The sequence below is a fragment of the Staurois parvus genome, unplaced genomic scaffold (genome assembly GCF_062004578.1).
Source record: "Staurois parvus isolate SC_StPar_1 unplaced genomic scaffold, SC_StPar_1.0 ptg000154l, whole genome shotgun sequence".
In the NCBI taxonomy this organism is placed as follows: domain Eukaryota; kingdom Metazoa; phylum Chordata; class Amphibia; order Anura; family Ranidae; genus Staurois; species Staurois parvus.
This window is the reverse complement of record NW_028317950.1, coordinates 26,375,681-26,399,391: the sequence shown is the minus strand read 5'-3', so window position 1 is coordinate 26,399,391 and position 23,711 is coordinate 26,375,681. Positions and strand designations below refer to the sequence as shown.

The following is a 23,711-nucleotide window of genomic DNA, read 5'->3' as shown; positions in this document are numbered from 1 at the left end:
GAAAATATCGGCGACAGCAGGGCCTGTAAGTTTTATTTGTGGACTTTAGTTTTGCTTTAGTATAAAAAAAAACTTTTAGATTTATTAGTTGGTGTCAATGAATAAAATCCCTTGTTTCATATTATAGTATGTAATAGTATTTTTATACAGGCGGACATACTGTATTTGCTCATTACATAAGTGAGTTCTGCTTCCTTTTTAGTAGTTCTGCACAGTGATTGTCTTCTCTCATAGCAAGTTAGACCAGACCTTATTAAAAACAATGGACTCTATAAAACAAAAGCTTACCATATACTAACAGATTTTTTCATTCAGCTTGTGGGCTGAATTAAAAAATCAGAGCTTCCCCCATCCATGCTAAACTGTGTGGATTAATGAATCTTGCTAAAGCTAGTATATTTTGACAGCTAGTAGCTGCCAAAATACAGTGGGCGGTGACTGCAGCTGATTGGCTACAGTCCCCGTTTTTAGCAGAGAATCAACTGCCCTGCGCCAGACGGTATATGGATTAAAGTATGTTGGGGTGTAGGGTGTCAACAGGGCCATCTACTGCTCAAATTGAAACTGGCCAACACTCGATCAATGAATGGTCAGCTCAGTTGGACTGATCTCGGCCAGTTGTGTTTTCTGATATATAGATAATGGCTAATGGCAGAATTTCCAGACATATAGATATAATGAAAATATGCAACAGCAAGGAAAAATCTCCACATCAAAAATTTCTAGAATGACTCAGAATGGGTTCTTGTTGGTATTTCATTATAGCTTACCTCTAAATGAGGCTTGTACTGAGAGATACTGTATATGTATATTGTTTATATTGATTTCCTTCTGACTTTTTGGAGTCGCTGTCCTGAAGTAAGTATGCAAGCTAGGGCAAGTCAAATTTTCTGATCTGTGTACTTGTTCAGAAACAGAAAGTGATGAAACATTTGGATTAATATGAAAGTGATGGAGAGATCAGCACTGTCAGCCTCTAAATTCCTCTTAGCACAGGTTTCCTTTAAGATGGCCCTAGAATCTGACCCTACCTGTCTTGTTACAGAGCTCAGAGTCCAGTCTTCAGAAGAAAAGTCAAGCAAAGCACAAAGGGAGTACTGAGAACCCATGGATGAAAGCTGCAAAGACAAGGAGAGGGAGAACCAAAGCAAAGGCCAATCCAGGTAAAGATGGTTGTGGTATTGAGTAAGGTCAGAATAATTTACAGATATTGTTTCCGAAAGGAGGAAAATCTGCACACAGGAAGGTTTTGACCATCATGGCTGTTGGCAGTTTGAAAGGAGTTCAAAATCTAAAGAAAGGGGACATTATAGAACTACTTAGATAATTAAATTAATGGGACCATGAAAATAGGATGAGGTGCCAAAACAGGAGGAAAAAATATGAAGAGATGCCGCAATCAAATAAGTCCCATTTTTATTCTGTTGTGGCTTAATGTCCTGGACCTTACTATCTTGGTAAAGTTGAAATCCAGCGCACACACAGTGAAACAATTTCACTTTTATATCACAAAGATAAATTATTGATAAACAATCTCAGTGATTTGTCAGCATGTGGGCAAATCTCTACAATCTACGACAGGCTCTTGTGACAATTGCATTAAAATTTGATTCTTCCCTCATGACAACTTTGCATATGTGGTGTTTATGTAATGAAGGCGGAATGAAAAACATACAATGAAATTGCGTCCTGGCATCGAATAGTCATGACCTTAGAAGTGTTAATGTCAGCAGAGTATGTCATATAGAGGCCTCAGAGGATGATTGATGAATAAGTGTACTCAGTACACATCCTGAAGGCTTCTGTGATTCCAGCTGTTCTGATCCTGTTAGAATTGCAGTGCTAGCATATGTGGCATGTCTGTTACCTAACACAGCAGGACACAAATTCAGTTACTTTTTTTTCTTTTGCCTTATTCATTATAATTGTAATTGTTGTATTTACGTGACACCATCATATTCTATAACACATTTAAAAGCAGGATATACTTAACGGTGAACTGTAGGCAATTTTTGTCCTGTTGAGTTTATGGTCTAATGAGGAACAGGAGGTATGATGCTAAGTGCAGTAACCCATAGCGAGTGAAAAGTCATTAGAATCCACCTAAAGTCAATACAGAGTGGGTTCTTATTGGTCACTTTGCCCTTGGCACATTTAAAAAAAAACAAAGCCTTCTAGAGGTCCTAGGTAAAAAAAAAATAACGTCAGAGTTGAATAAAATGTCAAGGGATGTCAGCCATGAAGGAGTAAATGTGCACAGTAGAAGAGAATCTCATGTGTTGACCACAGAACTGAACTGATGTGGGTTAAAAGGATCTGCAGGCTTAAATAATGTTCACTCATTGCCCCTGTTTTCAGGAGACCGCTCCATGACCCTGGCTAGTGATACCTGGGAGATGCTGGAGGGATATTGATTAGCTGGAGTAGGTGTTTTTAGCTAATCTCTATTTCTCAGTTTCTCTTGAGGCAGCAAGTGCCTCTGCAGCAGTGCCTTCATTGTTTGTAGGTACAAACCTGCAAGTTCACCTGATGCAGACTTCCAATTGTTATTATTTGTTCTTTTATGGAACACAAGGTCAACAGAAATTCTGAAATGTATGGGTTTTCCCTTACCTTTGGTCTGTTTTCTGCACCTTAAGATTTCACCTTAGTGTTAGCACCTGTGCTTGCTCTGCTGTGTTCACTGAACATTACCATTGTGGAACACCTGGATTAGCCCCTGCTGAGAGAACAATCAGCTCAGACCTTGCCAGCCAATTTGTGTAGAACTGTTTAGATTCTTCAAAGGTTCAGTTGGATCATGAACCATCAGAAGTCAGTACTGAAAGTGACTTGCTGTTTCCACTACCTAGGTCTTCTCCTAGAATACTGCTCAGGTCAGTTTTTTTCACAAGGTAAACTCTTGACTCTCCACTACCATTTTTTAGAGACTGCAATCTAGGAGCATTCCAACTCTCCACTTTTGCGTTCTTGGTTTGATAGTGCCCTTCTTCAAGGCAATCCTATATGCCCAGTTCCACTCCAGACATTTGTACACCAACATTCTGACTGTGTGCTACAGAGAGTGGGCATTTGCCCATTCACCTGACACCCTGACCAGGTGGCTCACTGTTCTAACCCTGCAGTTTGGGAAATACTTTGTTCCATTGGTCTGGAAGTTTTTCACAACAGATGCCCTCCTGACAGTCATCAGAGGAATCCTGGGTAACCTTTCAGTACAGAGGACCTGGTCACTGGAGTTAATTCATCCTAATAAATATCCTAGAGTTATAGGTGATTTCACTTATCTTTTCAGCGTTGGACCTCTCGGCTGCATGATCATCCAATCCAAATGCAGTCAGACGTTGCCACAACAGTGGCATTAATCACCCATCACAGAGGTACCAGTGGTCTTTTTCTGTTATCAGAGATGCTGACCAGATTCTGGTTTGGGTGGGACTTCATGTTACATCCCTGTCTGCTGAGCATATTCCATGTGGACAATTGGCAGGCATACTTCCTGGCTTACAAATTCAACAACACATAGTGCATTTGTCCCCAGATCCAGGCTTCCTCTAGATCTATGCTTTGCTGACTTCATGGGATCAGTGCAACCTGATCTACACCTTTCCTCCTCTGAAGTTCCTTCCTGTTCTGCTCTGCCAGGTTAAGATAGGAGTCCCGGTGATTCTTATTGCACCGATTTGGCAAATGCGGATTTGGTACTCAGAGTTAATCAGACTCTTGATAGTACTCACCCGTGGCTCTTCTCTGTCACCTGGCTCCTTTGTCCAAAGGACCAGTTTACCACCATTATTCACAGTATCTGGCTTTAACTGCATGGGTGTAAAGCTCAGGTCTTAAGTGATAGGGGCCTATCTGATTATGTTATTCCATTATTTTGAATGCTATGAAATCCACCTCTTGCAAGGCCTGCCATTGCATTTGGGCAATATATTTCACATGGTGTGAGGCAGGGCATTTTGTATTCCATAAAAAACTCCGTAGCATCCTTTGGACAGCTCCCAGTTATTTTCACTTGTTTTTTGGAGCCCCGTTGGAGTTTCATTTGCTGTGCTGCCCATTCCTCTGCTGGACTTCTTTTTTAATCGTCCCTTATTCCTCAAAATCCTTTTTACCGTGTCCTGTAAGAAAGCAATTAAGGAAATAGATTTTTTGACTAATCCTAAAATCCTTTTCCTGGAGGACCTTAAAAGATAAAGGTCCCACCCCTTTGTCTTTGCGATCCACTCCTATTGCTACTTTCCATAAAACTGAAGCATGGTGGGAGGGTTATACCTGGCTGACCAACAGCTTTTTTTGTATGCTAGTGTCCTATACTTCAGGCCGTAGCAGTATAACCTATGTTTCTCAGAATTCTTTCTTATCCTGTGTCTTTTATTGAGCTGTAAGAAAAGGATCTTTACAGTAAGTTAAAAATCCTATTTAATGCGCAAAGTTTGGCAGCTTGGTTTTTCATTGCACTACCAAGCTATCAAAAACCTGTACCTTAGAGATGATTTCCAGATGAGTATCTTCATACATAGTTACATTGATCCATCTTGGACTACACAAATATTTTAGTAGTAAACCGATAATTCCATGTGAGATGACCCAACACACTTCCATAATCATCTTCAGGGGTTGGAGTAGCCATACGTGTACACAAAGTGTTGAAACACAGTAAGCCAGAGTATAAAAACTAAAGGTTCATTCCTCAGCTAGAGCTCACCCAAATATGTCAACTTCATGCTGCAGGAACACACATAGAGACACCCCGTAAGATAGGCTTTCCGGAACGCCGTGACTGTCAATTTTAATAAAATATGCCTTCCAATTATGGCGGCTGCACAGATCGCAAGACTGTCAATGTAACAATTTATGCACCATACCTGGCTGATGCCACTGGAAACTGGAAATCACTGAATCGGACACCGCTACTCCAGTGACCTCCACTTGCTTCCAGGTCCCCTACTGAGTGGCTGGCCTGCAACATTCTGAACACAGGATTGTGCCATTTAGAGAATGTGTTTCATCCACTGAATGAATGCAAAGCGTTTCCTGATTGGAAAAGGTTAATGAGGCAGTGATGTCACACTCTCCTCCTCCAATCACTTTGCATCCGTTCAGAAAATGCTAAGTATTTCCTGAATGGCACCCATAACGAGATCCTGACCTCCTGTGTGATTTCCAGCTTCCAGGGCATCTGCAAAGTATGGTATATACAAAATTATGGTGGACCAGTTTAACTATGTAAAAAATATCCATACTTGGAATTCATCTCAAGTTGAAGTGACCAGTGATATTTACATGGCATCTTCTGAACAGTGCAGCTGTCATTTACAGGAAGTCATCCATCAGAGAAGCTTAGAATTTGCTTTTGTGCCATTAGTACATTTTATATCAATATTTTTTTATTATATTTAGGATAATCTGGTTTTAATATTGTAGACTGTGCAATATGCCAGTCCACTAGTCGATACAGTAATGTAGAATGCAGTAAGTCAGTGTACGGTGTAGGACAGTCACTCTTTGTCCTCTCTGCAATAAAAAAAGGTTTTGGTGACTATAAGCTGCTGCACTGCAGGAATTGTTCCTATATAATAACCTCCAGTACAGTATATTGGTGTAACTGCGTTTAACAAATTTTTATGCCATATAGTAGATGATACCGAGAGTCAAGAGACCAGCGCTGAATATACAGAGGTGTCATTGGATTCTCTGGACCTACGAGTAAAAGAAATCTTATCACCTCAAAAAGGTGAGGAAATAATTGGGTCTGAATGTTTTTTTCCTTTTTCTTTAAAGTGTTGATGCAAAGACAGTTATGTCTAGTTAGAACTGACACAGTCAGCCTGAAATTGTTGAAAGAGAACAAAAATCAATCTTCACTAGGTCAGCTATATGGATCGCAAGGGTTTAGGAAGCTTGATTGCAGATCATAACCTGCTTCTGTGCTGTTGATTTGTGTGTGGGCATAGGGTATGGTATGACAGTCAAGCATGTCTTCTAAAATCCTTTGTAAACAGGGACTTTGTGGGAGATTACGCCTTTATCATAACAACACGATTAGTCCCAGCATTATAATAATCATTTTATCCCTGGTGTTCCTTTAATTTGCATATGTAAACCAGAAAAAAGTTTACTTTTAGATTTATGGCAGCAACATGTCTCAAAGTTGGGACAAAAAGCTGCAAAGTAAGTGGTACTAACACGGAAGACCTAGAAAAACATTTTGAAACTGTTAAGGTCCTACCTTTTACCAGAGGTTATGCTGCTCCATGTGCTGGCATCCATCTTGGGTTTCTGCAGAGCATGGTGGGAGTCTTTTATGCCTTCAGGCCTCTGCGGTCCATCCCCCAGAGGGGTGTGGTTGATCACATATAAGCCTGTTGTCCGCACGTGCTCTTTGCATTCGTGTCTTGTGTGTTAGTGTTGCAACAGCTCTGTTTATACTCTCGTGACTCTCCTGGAATCTGACTCGGCTTTTGACTAGACCATTCTCTGTGTTTTCCTTTGATCTGACCTCCCGTTGCTGAACCCGGCCTGTGACCTGTTATTCTTGTCTACTTTTCTGTACCGTTTGTCCTGTTGTTGTCGACCCGGCCTGCCCGACTACGCTATTGTCTGACCTGGTTCCTACCAGCTACATGCCATTGGCGGCGGCCATTACTGCAGCTGGGGTTTCTCGGGGGCCGCGACCTGGTTCCTGGCTGCGTCAAGTCCATCCCCACCATCAGGGGCCCTGGTGAAGGGCAGCCTGGGACTTAGACTTCGCACCCTAAGGGACTCCGGTCTGTGGGTGGTGGTTGTCAGTCAGTGCGTGACCCTGCCACTAGGCCTGTCTGTCCGTTCCACAGCTCCTGCCCTGACAGAAACTAGGTTAATTGGCAAGAGGTCAGTAACGTGATTGGGTATAAAAAGAGCATCTTAGAGAGTCAGAGCGTCTCAGAAGTAAAGATGGGCAGAGGTTTACCAATCTGTAAAAAGCTGCATCTAAACATTGTAGGACAATTCCAGAATAATGTTCAACATAAAATTACAAAGATTTTAAACATATAATCTTCTGCAGTACAAAATATCACTGAAAGATTTACAAAATCTGGAGAAATATCTGTGTGTAAGGGACATGGCAGGAATGCAGTATTGGATGCCTGTGATCTTCCGGCTCTCAGCTGGCACTGCAGTAAAAACGGGCATGATTCTATGATGGAATTCACTGCGTGGGCTCAGGAATACTTTGAAAAATCACTGTCTGTGAATACAGTTTGCTATGCCATTCAAAAATGCAAGTTAAAGTTCTATCATGCAAAGAGGAAGCCATATCTGAATGTGATCCAGAAACTCTGCCGTCTACTCTGAGCCAAAGCTCATTTAAAATGGTCTGAGGCAAAGTGGAAAACTGTTCTGTGGTCAGACAGTGGGTGTCACGTCCTCTGGTCTGAAGAAGAGAGGGACCTTCTGGCTCATGAGCACTCTGTTCAAAAACCTGCATCTCTGATGGTATGGGGGGTGCATTAGTGCGTATGGATTTGGCAGTTTGCACACCTGGAAATGCACCATCAATGCTGAAAGATACACTGTGTGTACTGCAGATGTGAGGGTGTGGCGGAGAAAGGCCTGAGAGGAGCAGTGTATACAGTGACTGGCTGTCACTATATGTAGTTACCAGCTTTTTTTTTTTTCACTATAGCTCACAGAATTAGCTGTCACTTTCCCCCCAGCTAAAAGAAACAAAGTTTTCTTTCAGTTAATTTCCCTGAGTTAAAAGAAACAAAGTTTCCTTTAACTCCAGTGAAAGTGACAGCTGATTATGTGATAGTAATAAAATCATAAGTTAAAAAAATAAAATAAAAATATACATGAAAGTAGAAAAAAATACAAAAATAAATTGGAGCCTCCCCACCCCCACATACGCAGACATTTTGGTTTCAGTTCGGTTTTCGGCCACATTATTTCTGAATTTTCTGTATCGGTTTCGGCACCAGAATTTTCATTTCGGTGGACCACTAGTACAAATTTTAACAATTGAGTTGCAGTTCAAAAATACGTATTTGATCCCCAAGCAAAACATGACTTGGTATTTGGTGGAGAAACCCTTGTTGGCAAGCACAGAGGTAAGAGGTTTCTTGTAGTTGGTTACCAGATTTGCACACATCTCAGGAGAGATTTTGGTCCACTCTTCTTTACATATCTTCTCGAAGTTTCAGCTCCCTCCATAAATTTTCTATAGGATCAAGATCTGGAGACTGACTAGGCCACTTTATGACCTTAATGTTCTTCTTGAGCCACTCCTTTGTTCCCTTGGCGGTATGTTTTGGGTCATTATCATGCTGGAAGACCCATCCACAACCCATATTTAGTGTTCTGGCTGAGGGAAGTGTCAAGGTCCTACCTGTTCCCTGAGGTTATGTTACTCCATGTGCTGGCGTCCATCTTGGATTCTGCTGTGCATGATGGGAATCCTTTTTATGCCTTCAGGTCTCTGAGGTCCACCCCCCAGAGGGGCGTGGCTGATGACATATAAGCCTGTGGCCCACACATGCTCTTTGCACTTGTGTCTTGGTGTTACTATTACTCTGTTCTGACTCTCGTGACTCTCCTGGTATTCTGATTCGGCTTGTGACTTGACTATTCTTTGTATTCTCCTTTGATCTGACCCTCTGTTGCTGAACCCGGCTTGTGACCTGTGATTCTCGTCTGCTGTCCTGTACTGTTTTGTCCTGTTGTTGTTGACCCGGCTTGTCTGACTACTCTTTTGTTTCTTCCACCAGCTACACGCCATTGGCGGCGGCCATTACCGCAGCTGAGGTGTCTCGGGCGCCGCGACCTGGTTCCTGGCTGCGTCAAGTCCATCCCCACCATCAGGGGCCCTGGTGAAGGGCAGCCTGGGACTTAGACTCCGCGCCCTGAGGGACTTCGGTCTGTGGGTGGTGGTTGTTGTCAGCCAGTGCGTTACATTGTTAGGCCTGCCTGTCCGTTCCTCGGCTCCTGCCCTGACAGGAAGAAGGTTCTCATCCAAGATTTTACAATATATTTATTGGCCCCTCAATGCAGCAAAATCAGCTTATACCTTTAGCAGAGAAACAGCCCCAAAGCATAATGTTTCCTCCTCCGTGCTTGACTGTAGGGATGGTGTTCTTAGGGTCATAGTCAGCATTTTTCTTCCTCCAAACATGGCGAGTCGAATTAATGCCAGAGAGCTCAATTTTGGTCTCATCTGACCACAGCACTTTCTCCCAATCATTTAGATGTCCATTGGCAAACTTCATATGGGCCTGTACATGTGCCTTCTTGAGGAGGGGGACCTTGTGGGCACTGCAGGATTTCAATACATAGCGCGTATTATGTTACCAATGGTTTGTTTGGTGACTGTGCTCCCATCTGCCTTGAGATCATTCATAAGCTCCTCCCGTGTAGTTCTGGGCTGATCCCTCACTTTTCTCATGATCATCGTTACCCCATGAGGTGAAATTTTGCATAAAGCTCCAGACCTAGGGTGATAGATGGTTATTTTGTATTTCTACCATTTGTGAATAATCTCTCCAACAGTTCTCCTTCTCACCAAGGTTTTTTGTAGATGGTCTTGTAGCCCATTCCAGCCATGTGTAGGTCTACAATCTTGTCCCTCATGTCCTTTGACAGCTCTTACCCATGGTGGTGAGGTCTGAATGGAAGAAGGAGATTTTGCGGACATGTATCTTTCATACACAAAACGAGTTGTCATTAGGGGCACCTTCTTAAATTGATAGGACTAATCTGTGTACCACATGAGCACGTAGCCAGTCTGTGGGAGCCAGAATTATTGTTGGTTGGTAGGGGAGCAAATACTCATTTTACTCACTGATCTGCAATTCAGTTTTAGTATTTGTATCGTGTTTTTTTCCAGGATTTTTGGTTGATAATCTGTCTGTCATTTAAAATACACCTATGATAAAAATTATAGACCCTTCATTTCTTTGGAAGTGCACAAACCTGCAAAATCTGCAGTGGATCAAATAATTATTTTCCCCACTGTATATCCAGGTTTTAGAGCAGCATATGCTCCCAGCCAGTGTCTTTTTCAGGAAAGGCCTTGCATATCTTAGCAGGACAATGCTAAACTGCATATTGCATCTATGCCAACAGCATGGCTTTGTAGTAGAAAAGACTGGAGGCTTAAAGCTGAACTTTACCCATAATAACTTGATAAAAAATATTCTTTAGCAGGGAACATGCTGTACATACCGCATTAATAATTACAGTACATCCAGAAAGTATTCACAGCGCTTAAGTTTTTCCACATTTTTTTATGTTAAAGCCTTATTCCAAAATGGATTAAATTACTTTCTTTCCTCAACATTCTACAAACAATACCCCATAATGACAACGTGAAAGAAGTTCGTTTTGAAATCTTTGCAAATTATTAAAAATAAAAAATGGAAAAAACCACATGTACATAGTATTCACAGCCTTTGCCATGACATTCAAAATTAAGCTTTTGTCCATCCTGTTCCCATTGATCATCCTTGAGATGTTTCCACAACTTGATTGGAGTCCACCTGTGGGAAATTCAGTTGATTGAACATGATTAGGCAAGGCATAAACCTGTCTATATAAGGTCCCACAGTTAACAGTGCATGTCAGAGCACAAACCAAGCCATGAAGTCCAAGGAATTGTCTATAGACGTCCGAGACAGGATTGTATCAAGGCACAGATCTGGGGAAGGGTACAGAAAAAGGGCCTAAGCCTGTGGAGAGAGGAGAACCTTCCAGAAGACCTACCAGCTCTGCGGCACTCCACCAATCAGGCCTGTATGGTAGAGTGGCCAGATGGACGCCACTCCTCCGTAAAAGGCAAATGGCAGCCTGCCTGGAGATTGCCAAAAGGCACCTGAGGGACTCTCAGACCATGAGACACAAAACTCTCTGGTCTGATGAAACAAAGATTGAACTCTTTGGCCTGAATGCCAAGCATCATGTCTGGAGGAAACCAGGCACCGCTCACCACCTGGCCAATACCATCCCTACAGTGAAGCATGGTGGTGGCAGCATTATGCTGTGGGGATGTTTTTCAGCGGCAGGAACTGGGAGACTAATCAGGATCAAAGGAAATATGAATGCAGCAATGTACAGAGATATCCTTGAAGAAAACCTGTTCCAGAGTGCTCTGGACCTTAGACTGGGATGACAGTTCATCTTTCAACAGGAAAACGACCCTAAGCACACAGCCCACTTAACAAAGGAGTGGCTACGGGCCAGCTCTGTGAATGTCCTGGAGTGGCCAAGCCAGAGCCTAGAATTGAAAAAGATTGAACATCTCTGATCTGAAAATTGCTGTGCATGACACTCCCCCATCCAACCTGATGGAGCTTGAGAGGTACTGCAAAGAAGATTAGGAGAAATTGCCCAAACGTAGGTGTACCAAGCTTGTAGCATTGTGCTCAGAATGACTTGAGGCTGTAATTGGTGCTAAAGGTGCTTCAACAAAGTATTGAGCAAAGGCATGTACATGTGGTTCTTTTTTTTTTTTTTTTTTTTTTTTTTTAATAAGTTGCAAAGATTTTTAAACAAACTTCTTTCACGTTGTAATTATGGGGTATTGTTTGTAGAATGTTGAGGAAAATAATGAAAGTAATCTATTTTGGAATAAGGTTGTAACATAACAAAATGTGGCAAAAGTAAGCGCTGTGAATACTTTCTGGATGCACTGTATACTATGGAAATGAGTGTGTACTGTAAGTTGCCTCCAGCATTGTTCCTGTTTCTTCTTGCTGGAGGCTGCCATTTTACTGAAGCCCAGAGTCCCCGAGTAGCAATAAATCTTTAGGTTATCAGCAGATTGGCCTCTACATTTTAGCAGCTGTGCATGTGCAGAGCAGGGTGAGACCGCGTGTATTACTGGATTGTAAACAATACAGGCACTTATTTTTAATGTTTTACTTAGCTATACCTGCAAAAGGGGCCAGCCTGAAGTGATCTAGCTGGACTTCATTTTCTGACTTAAGTTCCATGCCTGCTTGTACCCCATACCATACATATTTGAAAACATTTGGCGCATCTTGAAATGAAAATGGGACAACACTCCCCTCCGAAAACTCCAGAAACTGGTTTCCTCAGTTCCCATATCTTTAGAGAGTGTTATAAGAAGAGGGGGTGCTCCAACGTGGTAAACATGGCCCTATTCCAACTTTTATCAGACATGTTGCTGCCATCCGTTTCAAAATTACCTTTTTTCTCAGTTTAAACATTTGATATATTTTCTATTGTGAATAAAATATGGGAGTGTGGGATTTGCAGATTATTGTATTTGGTTTTTATGTAGATTTTGCACAGCATCCCAACTTTTTTTGGAATTGGAGTTCTATATATTATAGGGGCTTAGTTCCAGCAATAAGACTATCTAGCTTAATCCGTTATTGGCTATTGATATTCGGCCTACTTTGACCTCAAAGGCAAGGCTGTCTTCTGCAGCTTTCTAGCCATTGCGGTCTGCGTGGTCTGAGCCAAAAGTAGACCCTCTTTAATGCAGTGACAATGGGAAAGACAAATAGTATTTTTTGCTGCTGGAGTTATACACTGCAGCACATGGAATTCTGCAGTTTACATTTGAACAAATAAGCCAAGTAGACCTAATACAACGTTATGAAAATTTACTGCAGATTGCCTTCAATTAAATGCTCTTTTAATTGCTACTAAATTATTTCCTTCTGTCGTGAGTTCCTGATGGTTGTGCTCCATGTATTACGTGACATTCTGTCCTGTCCTCTTAATGGAATCTACTTAGTCTGCTCCCTTGGTGTGTTCCCTAGTGTGTTTTCTGGGAATGTACACATTGACAGGCTCCATGCGTGGTTGCAGTTTGCAGCTTGCATTTAATGCTTTAGTTACTTTAGTGTAGAACCTTATCTCTGTTGCTCCAGAACTACAGAACTCAGCACACCTTTGCAGTTATTTGTGCCTCATTCTTTACTAACAGATGTGTGTTGGTTCAGGCTACAAAATGGCTGTACCAACCGTTTCATCTTTTTAACTGAATCAGAAAGGCAATGATTGGACAGAATAACACAGTTTCAATGGTTAACAGCTGGTCTAATGCAGGTATGGTCCCTGGAATCGTTTTTTTTTTTTTCCTCAAACATTCTTTGTCCTACCGATAAAAGCAGTTGGATCCAGAAATGCAATCTTTTTAGTAGAAAAACCAAATGTATGCATGTTTGGCAAATAATAAAACACATCAGAACACAAGTGAAAATTCAGATTGAAGATGAAATGATTGATACAAAATTGGTGTGTGGTCAGACTAAAAGTTGCCATCTAAGTAAGACTGCAATCTGACCCCTCAACATTTCTCTGTTCACCCAAACTGTAACTCCAATCGTAAGACATATGCCCATGAAGCAGTATTGGGGATCTCTCTCCATAAAGTTTAAGAAAGAAAACGGAATAAGAAAAACTAAGAGAAAACTATCTGCTTCTTTTTTATGTGAAGGATAATTGACAGAATAAAATTTAGATAGCACCATTTATTTAATAGAAGAATTGCCTCAAAGGGTGTGGACATCCCTATAGTAACCAACTGTGTTGTCTATTTCATACTCCATTTTCAGTAAGGTTAAGCTGGGTACGCATTATAAGAAAATCGGAAGAAAAATTCCATACAAGGAATCTTTCATTCTTTGTAAAGCGTGTACACAACTTTTGACGTCCGATCCAGACTTTCCAAACAAAAATTTCTGAAGAGACAAACTCCAAAATTTTTCTCGTATGTGAACAGAACTAACAATTTTTGTTTAATGTGTACTGTTTTTACAATAAAATCGGATACGAAAGACCGCACATGATCAGAAACGATAATCTTTTGTACAGTTGGTACCATCCTCGGGTTCGACTTGCTGTGAACCATTGAAGAAAACCGAAAATAAAAATACAGTGTAGCGCTTCCTCAAAATGAATTTGAACCCAAATATCTTAAAAAAAAAAAAAAAAAAAAAATTAAGTTCTGTGGTGAAAATTAATCCATACGGGTGAACATGCATCAGTTGAAACATCAAAGTCTCGAAATATTGATTTCTTCAAGTTGAATAAATCTTAAAACAATTCATATCTTCATATATCTAAATCCTCCATCATGGATCACCAGATGTGCCCTCACCTGGAGTATTTGACCTCACGTTATGTTCGGTCAAAAAACGCATGTTTCCCTTGAATTGGACATGAACTGGCAAGTATATCCTGGGTTTAGACTCTTCCTCCAGAGATCAACACTCCCTTGATCTCTACTCCTCCACTCATTGCATATGATAAAAAAGATGGGAAACAAAATGGTGCTCTATTCTTAAAAACATTCCACTTTATTAAAACATATAAGTGGCTACTCACACTCTAAAGGTGCTGCAGCACACCAGATATCTAGCGCTTTTTAAAAAACGAATGGTGCTGTGAAACAGGAATACAGAGAAAATCCTATACTCATCTGCTCTGACCATCAATGGATCTGTGTGTAGACAGCGTCGTGACGTCATCAAGCCCCCTCCTACGCGTTGCACCACAGGGTCATGTGGCTTCCTCGGGTATATAATTGGATGCCACCACGTTCAAGAGGTATATATAGAGGCCAGCAGCCATTTTGCTGTAGTCCATATACAATTAACTGTATTCAATGGCCAGCGGCCATTTTGCTGTAGCCCATATTCAACTGTGTTCAATGGGCCGCAACAGCAGCCATTTTCTTGTGGGTAATGATTGTTAAACATATACATCGCACCTGCGGACCTGTTCTTGTTGACCCCTACAGGGACCATCAGAAATATTAACAACCCCCCCCCCATACTTAAATGAATCTACATATTATATTCCCACCACTCTACTCGCCATGTATGTCAGCCCCTGTAGGTTTTATCATTGACAAACCTGAAAAAAATGTATATGGAACAATATATAGTATCCAAACAGTGGCCATTTTCTAGTAGTCCCTATGCAAAATAACTACCTGTACTTCATGATAACCACCCACTTGCTGTATCTATTATCAAATGCACATTCCCCAGTGACCCTATCCTATAGGTCCTGTGATTCTCTATACTGCTCATATATAGACTACCTAATAATATACTTAACATTATAACCTCATGAGACAACAATATCATACAACAGGGACATAATGCAATGAACTCCAGTAGGCTATAATGTGGACAAACGATATCTATCAGCAGAAATGGCATATATAATACCATTAATAATTACTTAAAAAACATCTGAGATTGAATTCTGCATTTAAACCATTAGGGAACAAAGATCCTAATTTATAAATCCAATGGGATTCCTTTTTGCTCAATTCCCTAATTTTATGATCCCCTCTCCTATGGGGTTTGTATACTTCTACCCCCCCAAAATTGTAATCCGCTGTAATCTTTTTGATGGACTAATCTAAAGTGGTTAAACAAATAATGTTTCTTATAACCTCTGCCTATGTTATATACATGTTCCTTAACTCTATCTTTTAATGCTCTTTTAGTTCTGCCTACGTATATTTGGGTTCACATTCATTTTGAGGAAGCACTGCACTGTATTTTTATGCTTTGTATTGATGCACATTATGAGTATGTGGCTAGTGTGAGCTGCTTTTGTCAATACCTATTATTGATATAGTATATTTATTGCTTGTGAGATTTTTTTATTATATTGAGGAAAACTGAACGATCGCTTGCGTGATTTTCATAGTGTGTACCCAGCTTAACTGAGGAAACTGGCAACTGTTGGGAAAAAGACTGTCACTATTGTTTTTTCTGACACTTTGATGAAGGTTTGGTTTACCCAGAAAAATTGTTAAAGATTTCAGCTGCCCAGAATTGATATTATTGTATTCTGTGGAGCTGTATGGACTTATTCATGCACTGGCTACTTAGGTGCCTGGAGCACTAAAGCAAAAAAGAACTTTCCAGTCCATCCTCAGTCTTCCTTTACTAGGCACCATTGCCTGTCTGTTAAAAACTTGCTTAAAGCTACAACCAGCTCTACAGTTAATATCCATGTTCAACAGACTGGAGACTGGAGGATGCTGTAAGGTCGTCAAGAAAATGCTGAAAAGCTTGGAAATCATTCACATATGTCTGGTGTACTTTGTAAAGAGCTGTCCAGTCTAGTGTTACCAGACTATTACCTGTGTAAAGTGGCCTCAAAACCAGTGGTGTTAAACCAGAGGAGATTTTTGGAAGCACTTTTAAGAATGGACCACTAGCAAATCTGCAAGCATGTATGCAGGAAATTAACCATTTATATTTGCTTACTTAATGCTGAGTTATGATTGTTTTTCCTGTTGAAGGTCTTCCCAATGGGTCTGACAACATGGAGGTGGATGGGCTTCAAGGAATTCCCCTTTGTAGCTGCCGGATGGAGACCCCTAAAGAGGATGAGCTGCTGACAAAAGCTGGAGATCGATGCATGGCTGTTGAGAGCTCTGATCAAGAGGTGAGAAGTCAAGGACTTCGGAGGGTAGAGTTTTATCATTTTGTTAGTTCCATTTTTTTTCTTAAAGCCCCAAACCTAAAAGTTAAAACTATTCAAGGATAACTTAAACTTGTGCTTTTTTTCTATGCAGACAAAAGCAGAGGTTTATCTTCATTGCTTAAGCTGAACCATGTCTTCTCTATACTCCCTTTTTTTTTTTTTAACGTCATCCTGCTCCATTTGTTGGCTGAGCCAAAGAGAAAAGGTCCAGTATAAGCTTCAAGTTGGTCTGTTAGGCAGGGCTAAGATCTATTCCTTCACCCCATGTGACAGCTCTCATGCCTGACAATTGACTGCTCAGGCAACCAATTCTGTGAGGAAGGGGAAGGCTGTTCTTAGTTCTGTTTAATCTCTGACATGTGCCACATTGTTTGAATTTAATTTGTTATTTTCAGCCAGGTGGAGAGAGCAGGAATAGGGAAGCTCATCGGAAGTGCACACCCCCGCTTCAGTGTCAGTCATTCCTATTGCTGAGGGTCTGTGGTTTCATTCATTTCAGCTGTCATTTCTCACAGCTTAGAGTTTGCCAGTATGTGGCCTGGAATCACATAAAGTACATGTTTACTTTTAGGGAGCTTGTACTATACCTAAATGCCCACCCCTTCTGTGCGCAGCCTGCTATGTTAAATGTTTACCTTCCTCTCTGTTTTAGGGTTCTTCACTATGTGGCACTTCTCAGCGCCACGCAGCCTTTTAATAAAAGTGTCCCAAACAGCTCGCCTTCAAAGTGCACACTCCCGTTGCAGGCTCATTCCTATGGCTGAACCCTATTCAGCCATCCTTTGTGTGTGCACACTGTAAGTAGTGGATGCTTTATGTAAAAAAACAAAACCTCAGCGCTCAGGACTTCCTATTTACCATACAAATCCCCGTGAGATGCTGCTGTGCACAGGTACAAAAGACCAAAAACTTTTAACAATGAAAACCAGCGCAAACCCACATGATCAATTACATTACTCAGTTTAAAAAAACATTAATGTGCTAATAAAGATATATATAATAAATTATATATAAAATATATTGATATAAAAACATATATAAAAATTTAAAATTATAAGTCCAGTGACAAAAAAGCAAAGTGACAAAAAATCAAAAAAACCCCAGAAAATATATATATAAATATAATTACAGTCCCGTGACAAAATTAAATCAAATTAAATTGTAATATATTTTCCATTTGATTCTTCCGTGTTACTGATCCCTTCACCATCCACCAGTGCAGAAATCAACATTAACCGCACTCACCAGATAATGGTGAGTCACACGCCTTTCAGGATTGTTAAGGGCTCCTGGACCCCCTTTACTTTGTCTGGGACCTCCAAGTGCTCTTTCCTCTTATGTCTAGGTACCTCTTCTGCTTACTCCTCTCACCGAATCCCCCAAAGGAAAATCAGGAAGAAGAAAAGACCATAGCGTGATACCGCAGTAACTTCTCAAATTAATCTCTCCAGACCACTCACATTCTTTTGCGGGATATAGCCCACTTTTTATTCAAAACAACAGCGATTCTCTTCAGAAATGGTCCACTTTTCATGTACACCGATTATACAAGGACCTCACAGTTTAGTGTGCAGCAGGATGGCAGACCTCAGCTACAGACTCTTCTATTTAGGCTAAGATGGCCCCTTGGAACGCACCGCTCGGCGTGCGCTCCACTCACCGGAAATGACGTCAGACGACGGACCAGGCAACCGGAAGTGCGTCAACGCGTTTCGCCCCACCCACAGGGCGTTATCAAGACCTTGTCTTGATAACGCCCTGTGGGTGGGGCGAAACGCGTTGACGCACTTCCGGTTGCCTGGTCCGTCGTCTGACGTCATTTCCGGTGAGTGGAGCGCACGCCGAGCGGTGCGTTCCAAGGGGCCATCTTAGCCTAAATAGAAGAGTCTGTAGCTGAGGTCTGCCATCCTGCTGCACACTAAACTGTGAGGTCCTTGTATAATCGGTGTACATGAAAAGTGGACCATTTCTGAAGAGAATCGCTGTTGTTTTGAATAAAAAGTGGGCTATATCCCGCAAAAGAATGTGAGTGGTCTGGAGAGATTAATTTGAGGAGAAGTTACTGCGGTATCACGCTATGGTCTTTTCTTCTTCCTGATTTTCCTTTGGGGGATTCGGTGAGAGGAGTAAGCAGAAGAGGTACCTAGACATAAGAGGAAAGAGCATTTGGAGGTCCCAGACAAAGTAAAGGGGGTCCAGGAGCCCTTAACAATCCTGAAAGGCGTGTGACTCACCATTATCTGGTGAGTGCGGTTAATGTTGATTTCTGCACTGGTGGATGGTGAAGGGATCAGTAACACGGAAGAATCAAATGGAAAATATATTACAATTTAATTTGATTTAATTTTGTCACGGGACTGTAATTATATTTATATATATATCTTCTGGGGTTTTTTTGATTTTTTGTCACTTTGCTTTTTTGTCACTGGACTTATAATTTTAAATTTTTATATATGTTTTTATATCAATATATTTTATATATAATTTATTATATATATCTTTATTAGCACATTAATGTTTTTTTAAACTGAGTAATGTAATTGATCATGTGGGTTTGCACTGGTTTTCATTGTTAAAAGTGGATGCTTTATGTAGACAGCCTGTGTGGCACTAAGCAGAAACAGAAAAAAAGGTAAGTGTTTGCCATAGCAGGATGCATATAGAAGGGGTGGGCATTTAGTGCAAGTTCCCTAAAAGTAAATCTGTACTTTTAGTGGGCCCATTGCTCTGTCCTGCAAGAGCAAATCACAGGTTGACTTTAAATATCCAGGAAGATCTTCATTGGGCAGCTGATAGAATTGGCTTTACTCAACAATGATGCTGCTGTGTGCCAAGTATCACTGTCACATTGTTGAACTATAATCAATGGTTCTCAACCATAAGGCCCCAGCTTTCCCCCTCGCAGGCCATGCACTTGCGAACTCTTAGCTGTGAAAAAACACAACTGAAATGAATGAAATAGCCACTGACCCTCCGTTCGCTGCTGTGTATTGTGTCGACACAACCTGTAACCAGTCACACTTTGAAGCCTCAGCCTATCAGCAACGTGCTGATAATGTGACAGTACATATACATGACAGTATCATGTCTTACTGATTGGCTGCGGTTTCAGGGTGTCTGGTTATACATTGTGTTTCCACATTACACTGAACTGCAGGACCGTGGCAGTTTAATTCATTTAAGCCATGGCTTAAATGAATGAAAATAGCTGCATCTAAAGATGTCCCTGAGCTCCTCTCTCCCCCACTTCTTCCCATCCAGCACTTTGGTCACAGCTCCTGTCTCGCCTAGTCCACAGGAGATCCTGTCCCCACTCCCCAGCCTTGTGTGCTCAGGAGTGGTGCAGATTGCTGCACTGGAACTAAGGTATGTGAACAAGGCCAGCAGGTGTCTAGGACATCCCACCTCTTCACAGATCTCTAGCACCTCTGTCTCCCTCTTAGGATGGGGGTGCTGAAGGGGGTTGAATATGCTGGATGCAGCAGAACTTCCCCATCCGCAACACACTCAAAAAGCAGGTATCCAGCACATCTCCACTACTCTCACCTACAGCAGGTATCTATTTCTCCATGCACACTTCACACCCTTTTTAAAATGTGCAGCCACCTCCCCTCCCACTCCCACTATATCCCCATCAACCCTGGCTTCCTGCATATTACTCATCAGCTCAGCACATACCTCCCACTTCAGTGCATGCCTCACTGGCCACCAGGAATGACAACATAAGTGAAGGGAAGAGAAAATGACACTGCAAGAATGAGAAAAAATAAAGCTTTAAATTCTTAAATATTTTTTGTTATTATCTCTCTTTACCAGGGGAGGACTGACAACTCATGAGGCCCCCGGGCAATAGGGGATCATGGGGGTTCCCTGTGTCCTTGCCCACACTCAAAAAAGCCTATAAAAAAGGTACCAGGGGCATTTCATAGGGCCCCCTACTGACCCCGGGCCCTCAGGCAGTGCCCAAGTGCTCGAATGGTCAGTCCGCCCCTGCTCTTTACATTACAGTAGCTAATTTTTTTGAGCGATTACTCACTTTAATACATTCAAACAATATATTTTGCATTCCCATCATTTTATTGTATGAGAGTTAAGAATGAACTGTTAAAGGACCCTATTGGACTATTGCATAAGACATGTTCTCTCCAATGTATACCAAATATTCTTGATTATTTATCTTTTAAGTAAATATGGAGATTACTATTGGACATTAATACTGACTTGTTTTTAAAGATGGTAACCCTAGGTCGGTCCTAATTCTGGTTTCACTACATAGGGTGCCACTGATGTAAAACATGTTTGCAGCCGGTGAAAAAAGAAAGAGTCTAAACTTCAGCCTGTTTGCACCTTTAGGAAAATATCATCAGTGGGAACTCACCTATAATGGCCATGCACTCTTTGTTTTGTAGTTGAACCGGTGTGTGAGAGAGGTGGTGAAGCAGGAAGTAATGAGACCATCGAACAAGGTGCGACACTTGGTGTTGTGTGAAGACCACCGCGGGAAGATGGTCAAACACCAGTGTTGCCCTGGCTGTGGATATTTCTGCACTGCTGTAAGTACCTGTCCCAGCCAGCTGAAACATCTATTAGTAGAGTAATCCAGTGTCAGTGAGGGCAAAAATTAAGTGTATTTTTTGATGGTGTAAGAAAGCATCTGTAGGCCCAATTTAGGACTTTTTTTGTATGCGTACCCAAAGAATAAGCTTCTTTTACTTACTGCCTTTTTTTATATTTCAATGGTTTTTATTCATTTTAATTTTAAACAGTATAAAACAGAGACAACAAAACACGCCCACGCAGGGGCTATCAATTGCACCAATTAAAAAAAAAAAAGCATAATAGAGAAAACAGTGCGCTAACTCCAACAAGGCAAAAGGTACGCCCACGCAGGGGCTATCAATGGCACATAAGTTACAATAACATTAATGTAACTCTGAATATAACAACTAAAGGCAGCTGTCCACTGTAACACCAAAAACAAACAGAAAAAGAGAGGAAAAAAAAAAAAAAAGAAGCGGGGGTCCAAGAGTGCCAATACCGAACACCAATGCCAAACTCCATTACATCCCCATACTAGCTGGGGGGAGCGTGGGAAAGGGATATTGCAACCACGGCTCTCATATTTTCAAAAATTTACGTTGGGAGTCATTGCATATACTCGACATCTGTTCGTTGAGCATCATAGTGGTCATACGATTCCGCACCCCTGAAGAAGGACAAACGGACTCTTCCAGGCCTGAGAAATTGTTCTAGTGGCCGATAAAAACAAATAGGAAGCCAACTTCTGCTGATGAGCCAAGAGGCCCGGTATTGGGCAATGAAGCAAAGCATACCGAGCATCCTGTATGGAGAGATGGAACAAAGTGAAAAGGAGGCCAAACACACAAGACCAAAAACAAGCCAGTCTCGGGCATGACCACCAGATATGCAATACATCGCACGTTGGCCACAACCCCGAAAACATCGATCACTACAGGCAAGGTTAGCCTGGGCCAAACAAGCCGGAATCCAATACCAACAAAACAATACCTTATAGGCTGCCTCCAGCATAGTCATATTGAATGAGCATTTAGCTATGAGTGACCAGGCCTTATTACAGTCCTCCGGATCCACAGCCACTCCCAGGTCGCGCTCCCACTGAACAACATATGAAACAGAAGTATACGACGAGCGTCTGTTCAGAGCTGCATAAAGAAGGGAGATAAGGCCCGGGGCGCCTGGACGCTGCTGGCAAAGCTGTTCAAAGGCAGATTCCTGGTATGGGAAAGCAGAAGTGCCCCGCAGCGAGAGCAGCCAGTGCCGCAATTGAAGGTATCGAAAAAATTCCGCCGGGGGGGAACATCCCGGGACTCCCGAAGAAAATTCCAGGTGGGGAAGGACCGAAAAATTAAAAAGTGTCGCACCTGCGAAAAACCATTAGCCACCCACCAAGAAAACGCCCTTGGGTGATCTAAACCCGGTGGGAAAAGAGGGTTGTTAATAATTGGGAGCAAAGGCAGAAAGGGTGACCTCAGGCCAATGGAGTAACGTACCGAGTCCCAGACTTGTAAGCCATGGAGCAACATCGGACTCAGCGCCATAGGGCGCAGGGCAGGGTAAGCCATAGAAGCGGCGACGGTGCGATAGGGGCACAATTAGGTAGTTCCAGCAGGACCCAGAGAGGAACGTCAGAGGAAGCGTGCAACATAGACAGCGGGGCAGTCTGGCTTGCCTGATAATACTTAGTTACATTAGGCACCCCAAGACCACCCTGGAGTCTATGAACAAAGAGCGTATTTCTGGAGACTCTGGGGTGCTTATTGGCCAAGATAAAACGCATAAACTTCGCCTGAAGCAACCGAAGAAAATGAGGGGGAACCCGCACTGGGAGGGTGCGAAAATAATATAACAATTTCGGCAGCATGGTCATTTTCACCGAATGAACCTGTCCTATCCAAGACCGGTGCGGAAATTGCCAGGAATGCATAAGAGAAGATAGAGAGCTAAGCAATGGATAATAATTTGCAGCAAAGAGGGAGTCATAGGTGGGGGTCAAGCAAATGCCTAAGTATTCAAGAGAAGAGGAAGCCCACCTGTAAGGGAAGTGGGATTGTAGGCGCGAAACCAAATCTGAAACCAAAGTAATATTGAGAGCGACAGTCTTATCCAAGTTAATACGGAGACCCGAAATCAAGGAGAAGCGCTCAAGAACCGTTGCAAATTAGGAAGCGTCAGAGGATTAGTAATAGTCAAGAGGGCATCGTCCGCAAAAAGGTTCAGCTTAAACTCCTGTCCCGCGTATGGAACCCCCGATACATTGCAATCGGTCCGGAGCGCTAAAGCCATCGGCTCAAGGACCAGGACAAAGAGCTCCGGGGACAGGGGGCAGCCCTGTCTCGTCCCTCGCCCAATAGGAAAGGGATCCGAGAAATACCCAGCGTATTTAACGGAGGCCGAAGGAGAAGAATACAAGGCTTGAATCCAAGAAAGAATAGAATCCCCAAAACCCCAATGAGACAGCACAAACCGCAGATATTCCCAGGATAGAGAATCAAAGGCTTTTGATATGTCTAAGGACAGTAAGAATCCCAGGATTTTCCGTTGTTGCAGAAAATGTATAAGATGGACCACCTTACGAGCGTTATCACCCGCCTTCCTCCCAGGGACGAACCCTACTTGGTCCCTGTGGACCAGGCTGCGCAAATATTTACTGATGCGAAAACTAAGGATCTTGCCCAATATCTTCAGGTCTTCATTAAGAAGAG

General features: G+C 42.0%; 1 protein-coding gene across 7 annotated transcripts in view; it reads left to right on the top strand.

Moving 5' to 3' along the window:
• The window catches only part of EHMT1 (euchromatic histone lysine methyltransferase 1), a 231,403-nt gene that overhangs the window by 131,461 nt on the left and 76,231 nt on the right, over positions 1-23,711 (top strand). For 6 of the 7 annotated variants that reach the window (XM_089675307.1, XM_089675300.1, XM_089675304.1 and 3 more), the window contains exons 8-11: positions 1,046-1,163; positions 5,642-5,740; positions 16,283-16,428; positions 20,877-21,020. In XM_089675307.1, coding sequence (XP_089531433.1) covers positions 1,046-1,163; positions 5,642-5,740; positions 16,283-16,428; positions 20,877-21,020 — 507 coding nt within the window. The remainder of the gene's footprint in view (positions 1-1,045; positions 1,164-5,641; positions 5,741-16,282; positions 16,429-20,876; positions 21,021-23,711) is intronic. The other variant, XM_089675302.1, reaches the window with a different exon arrangement.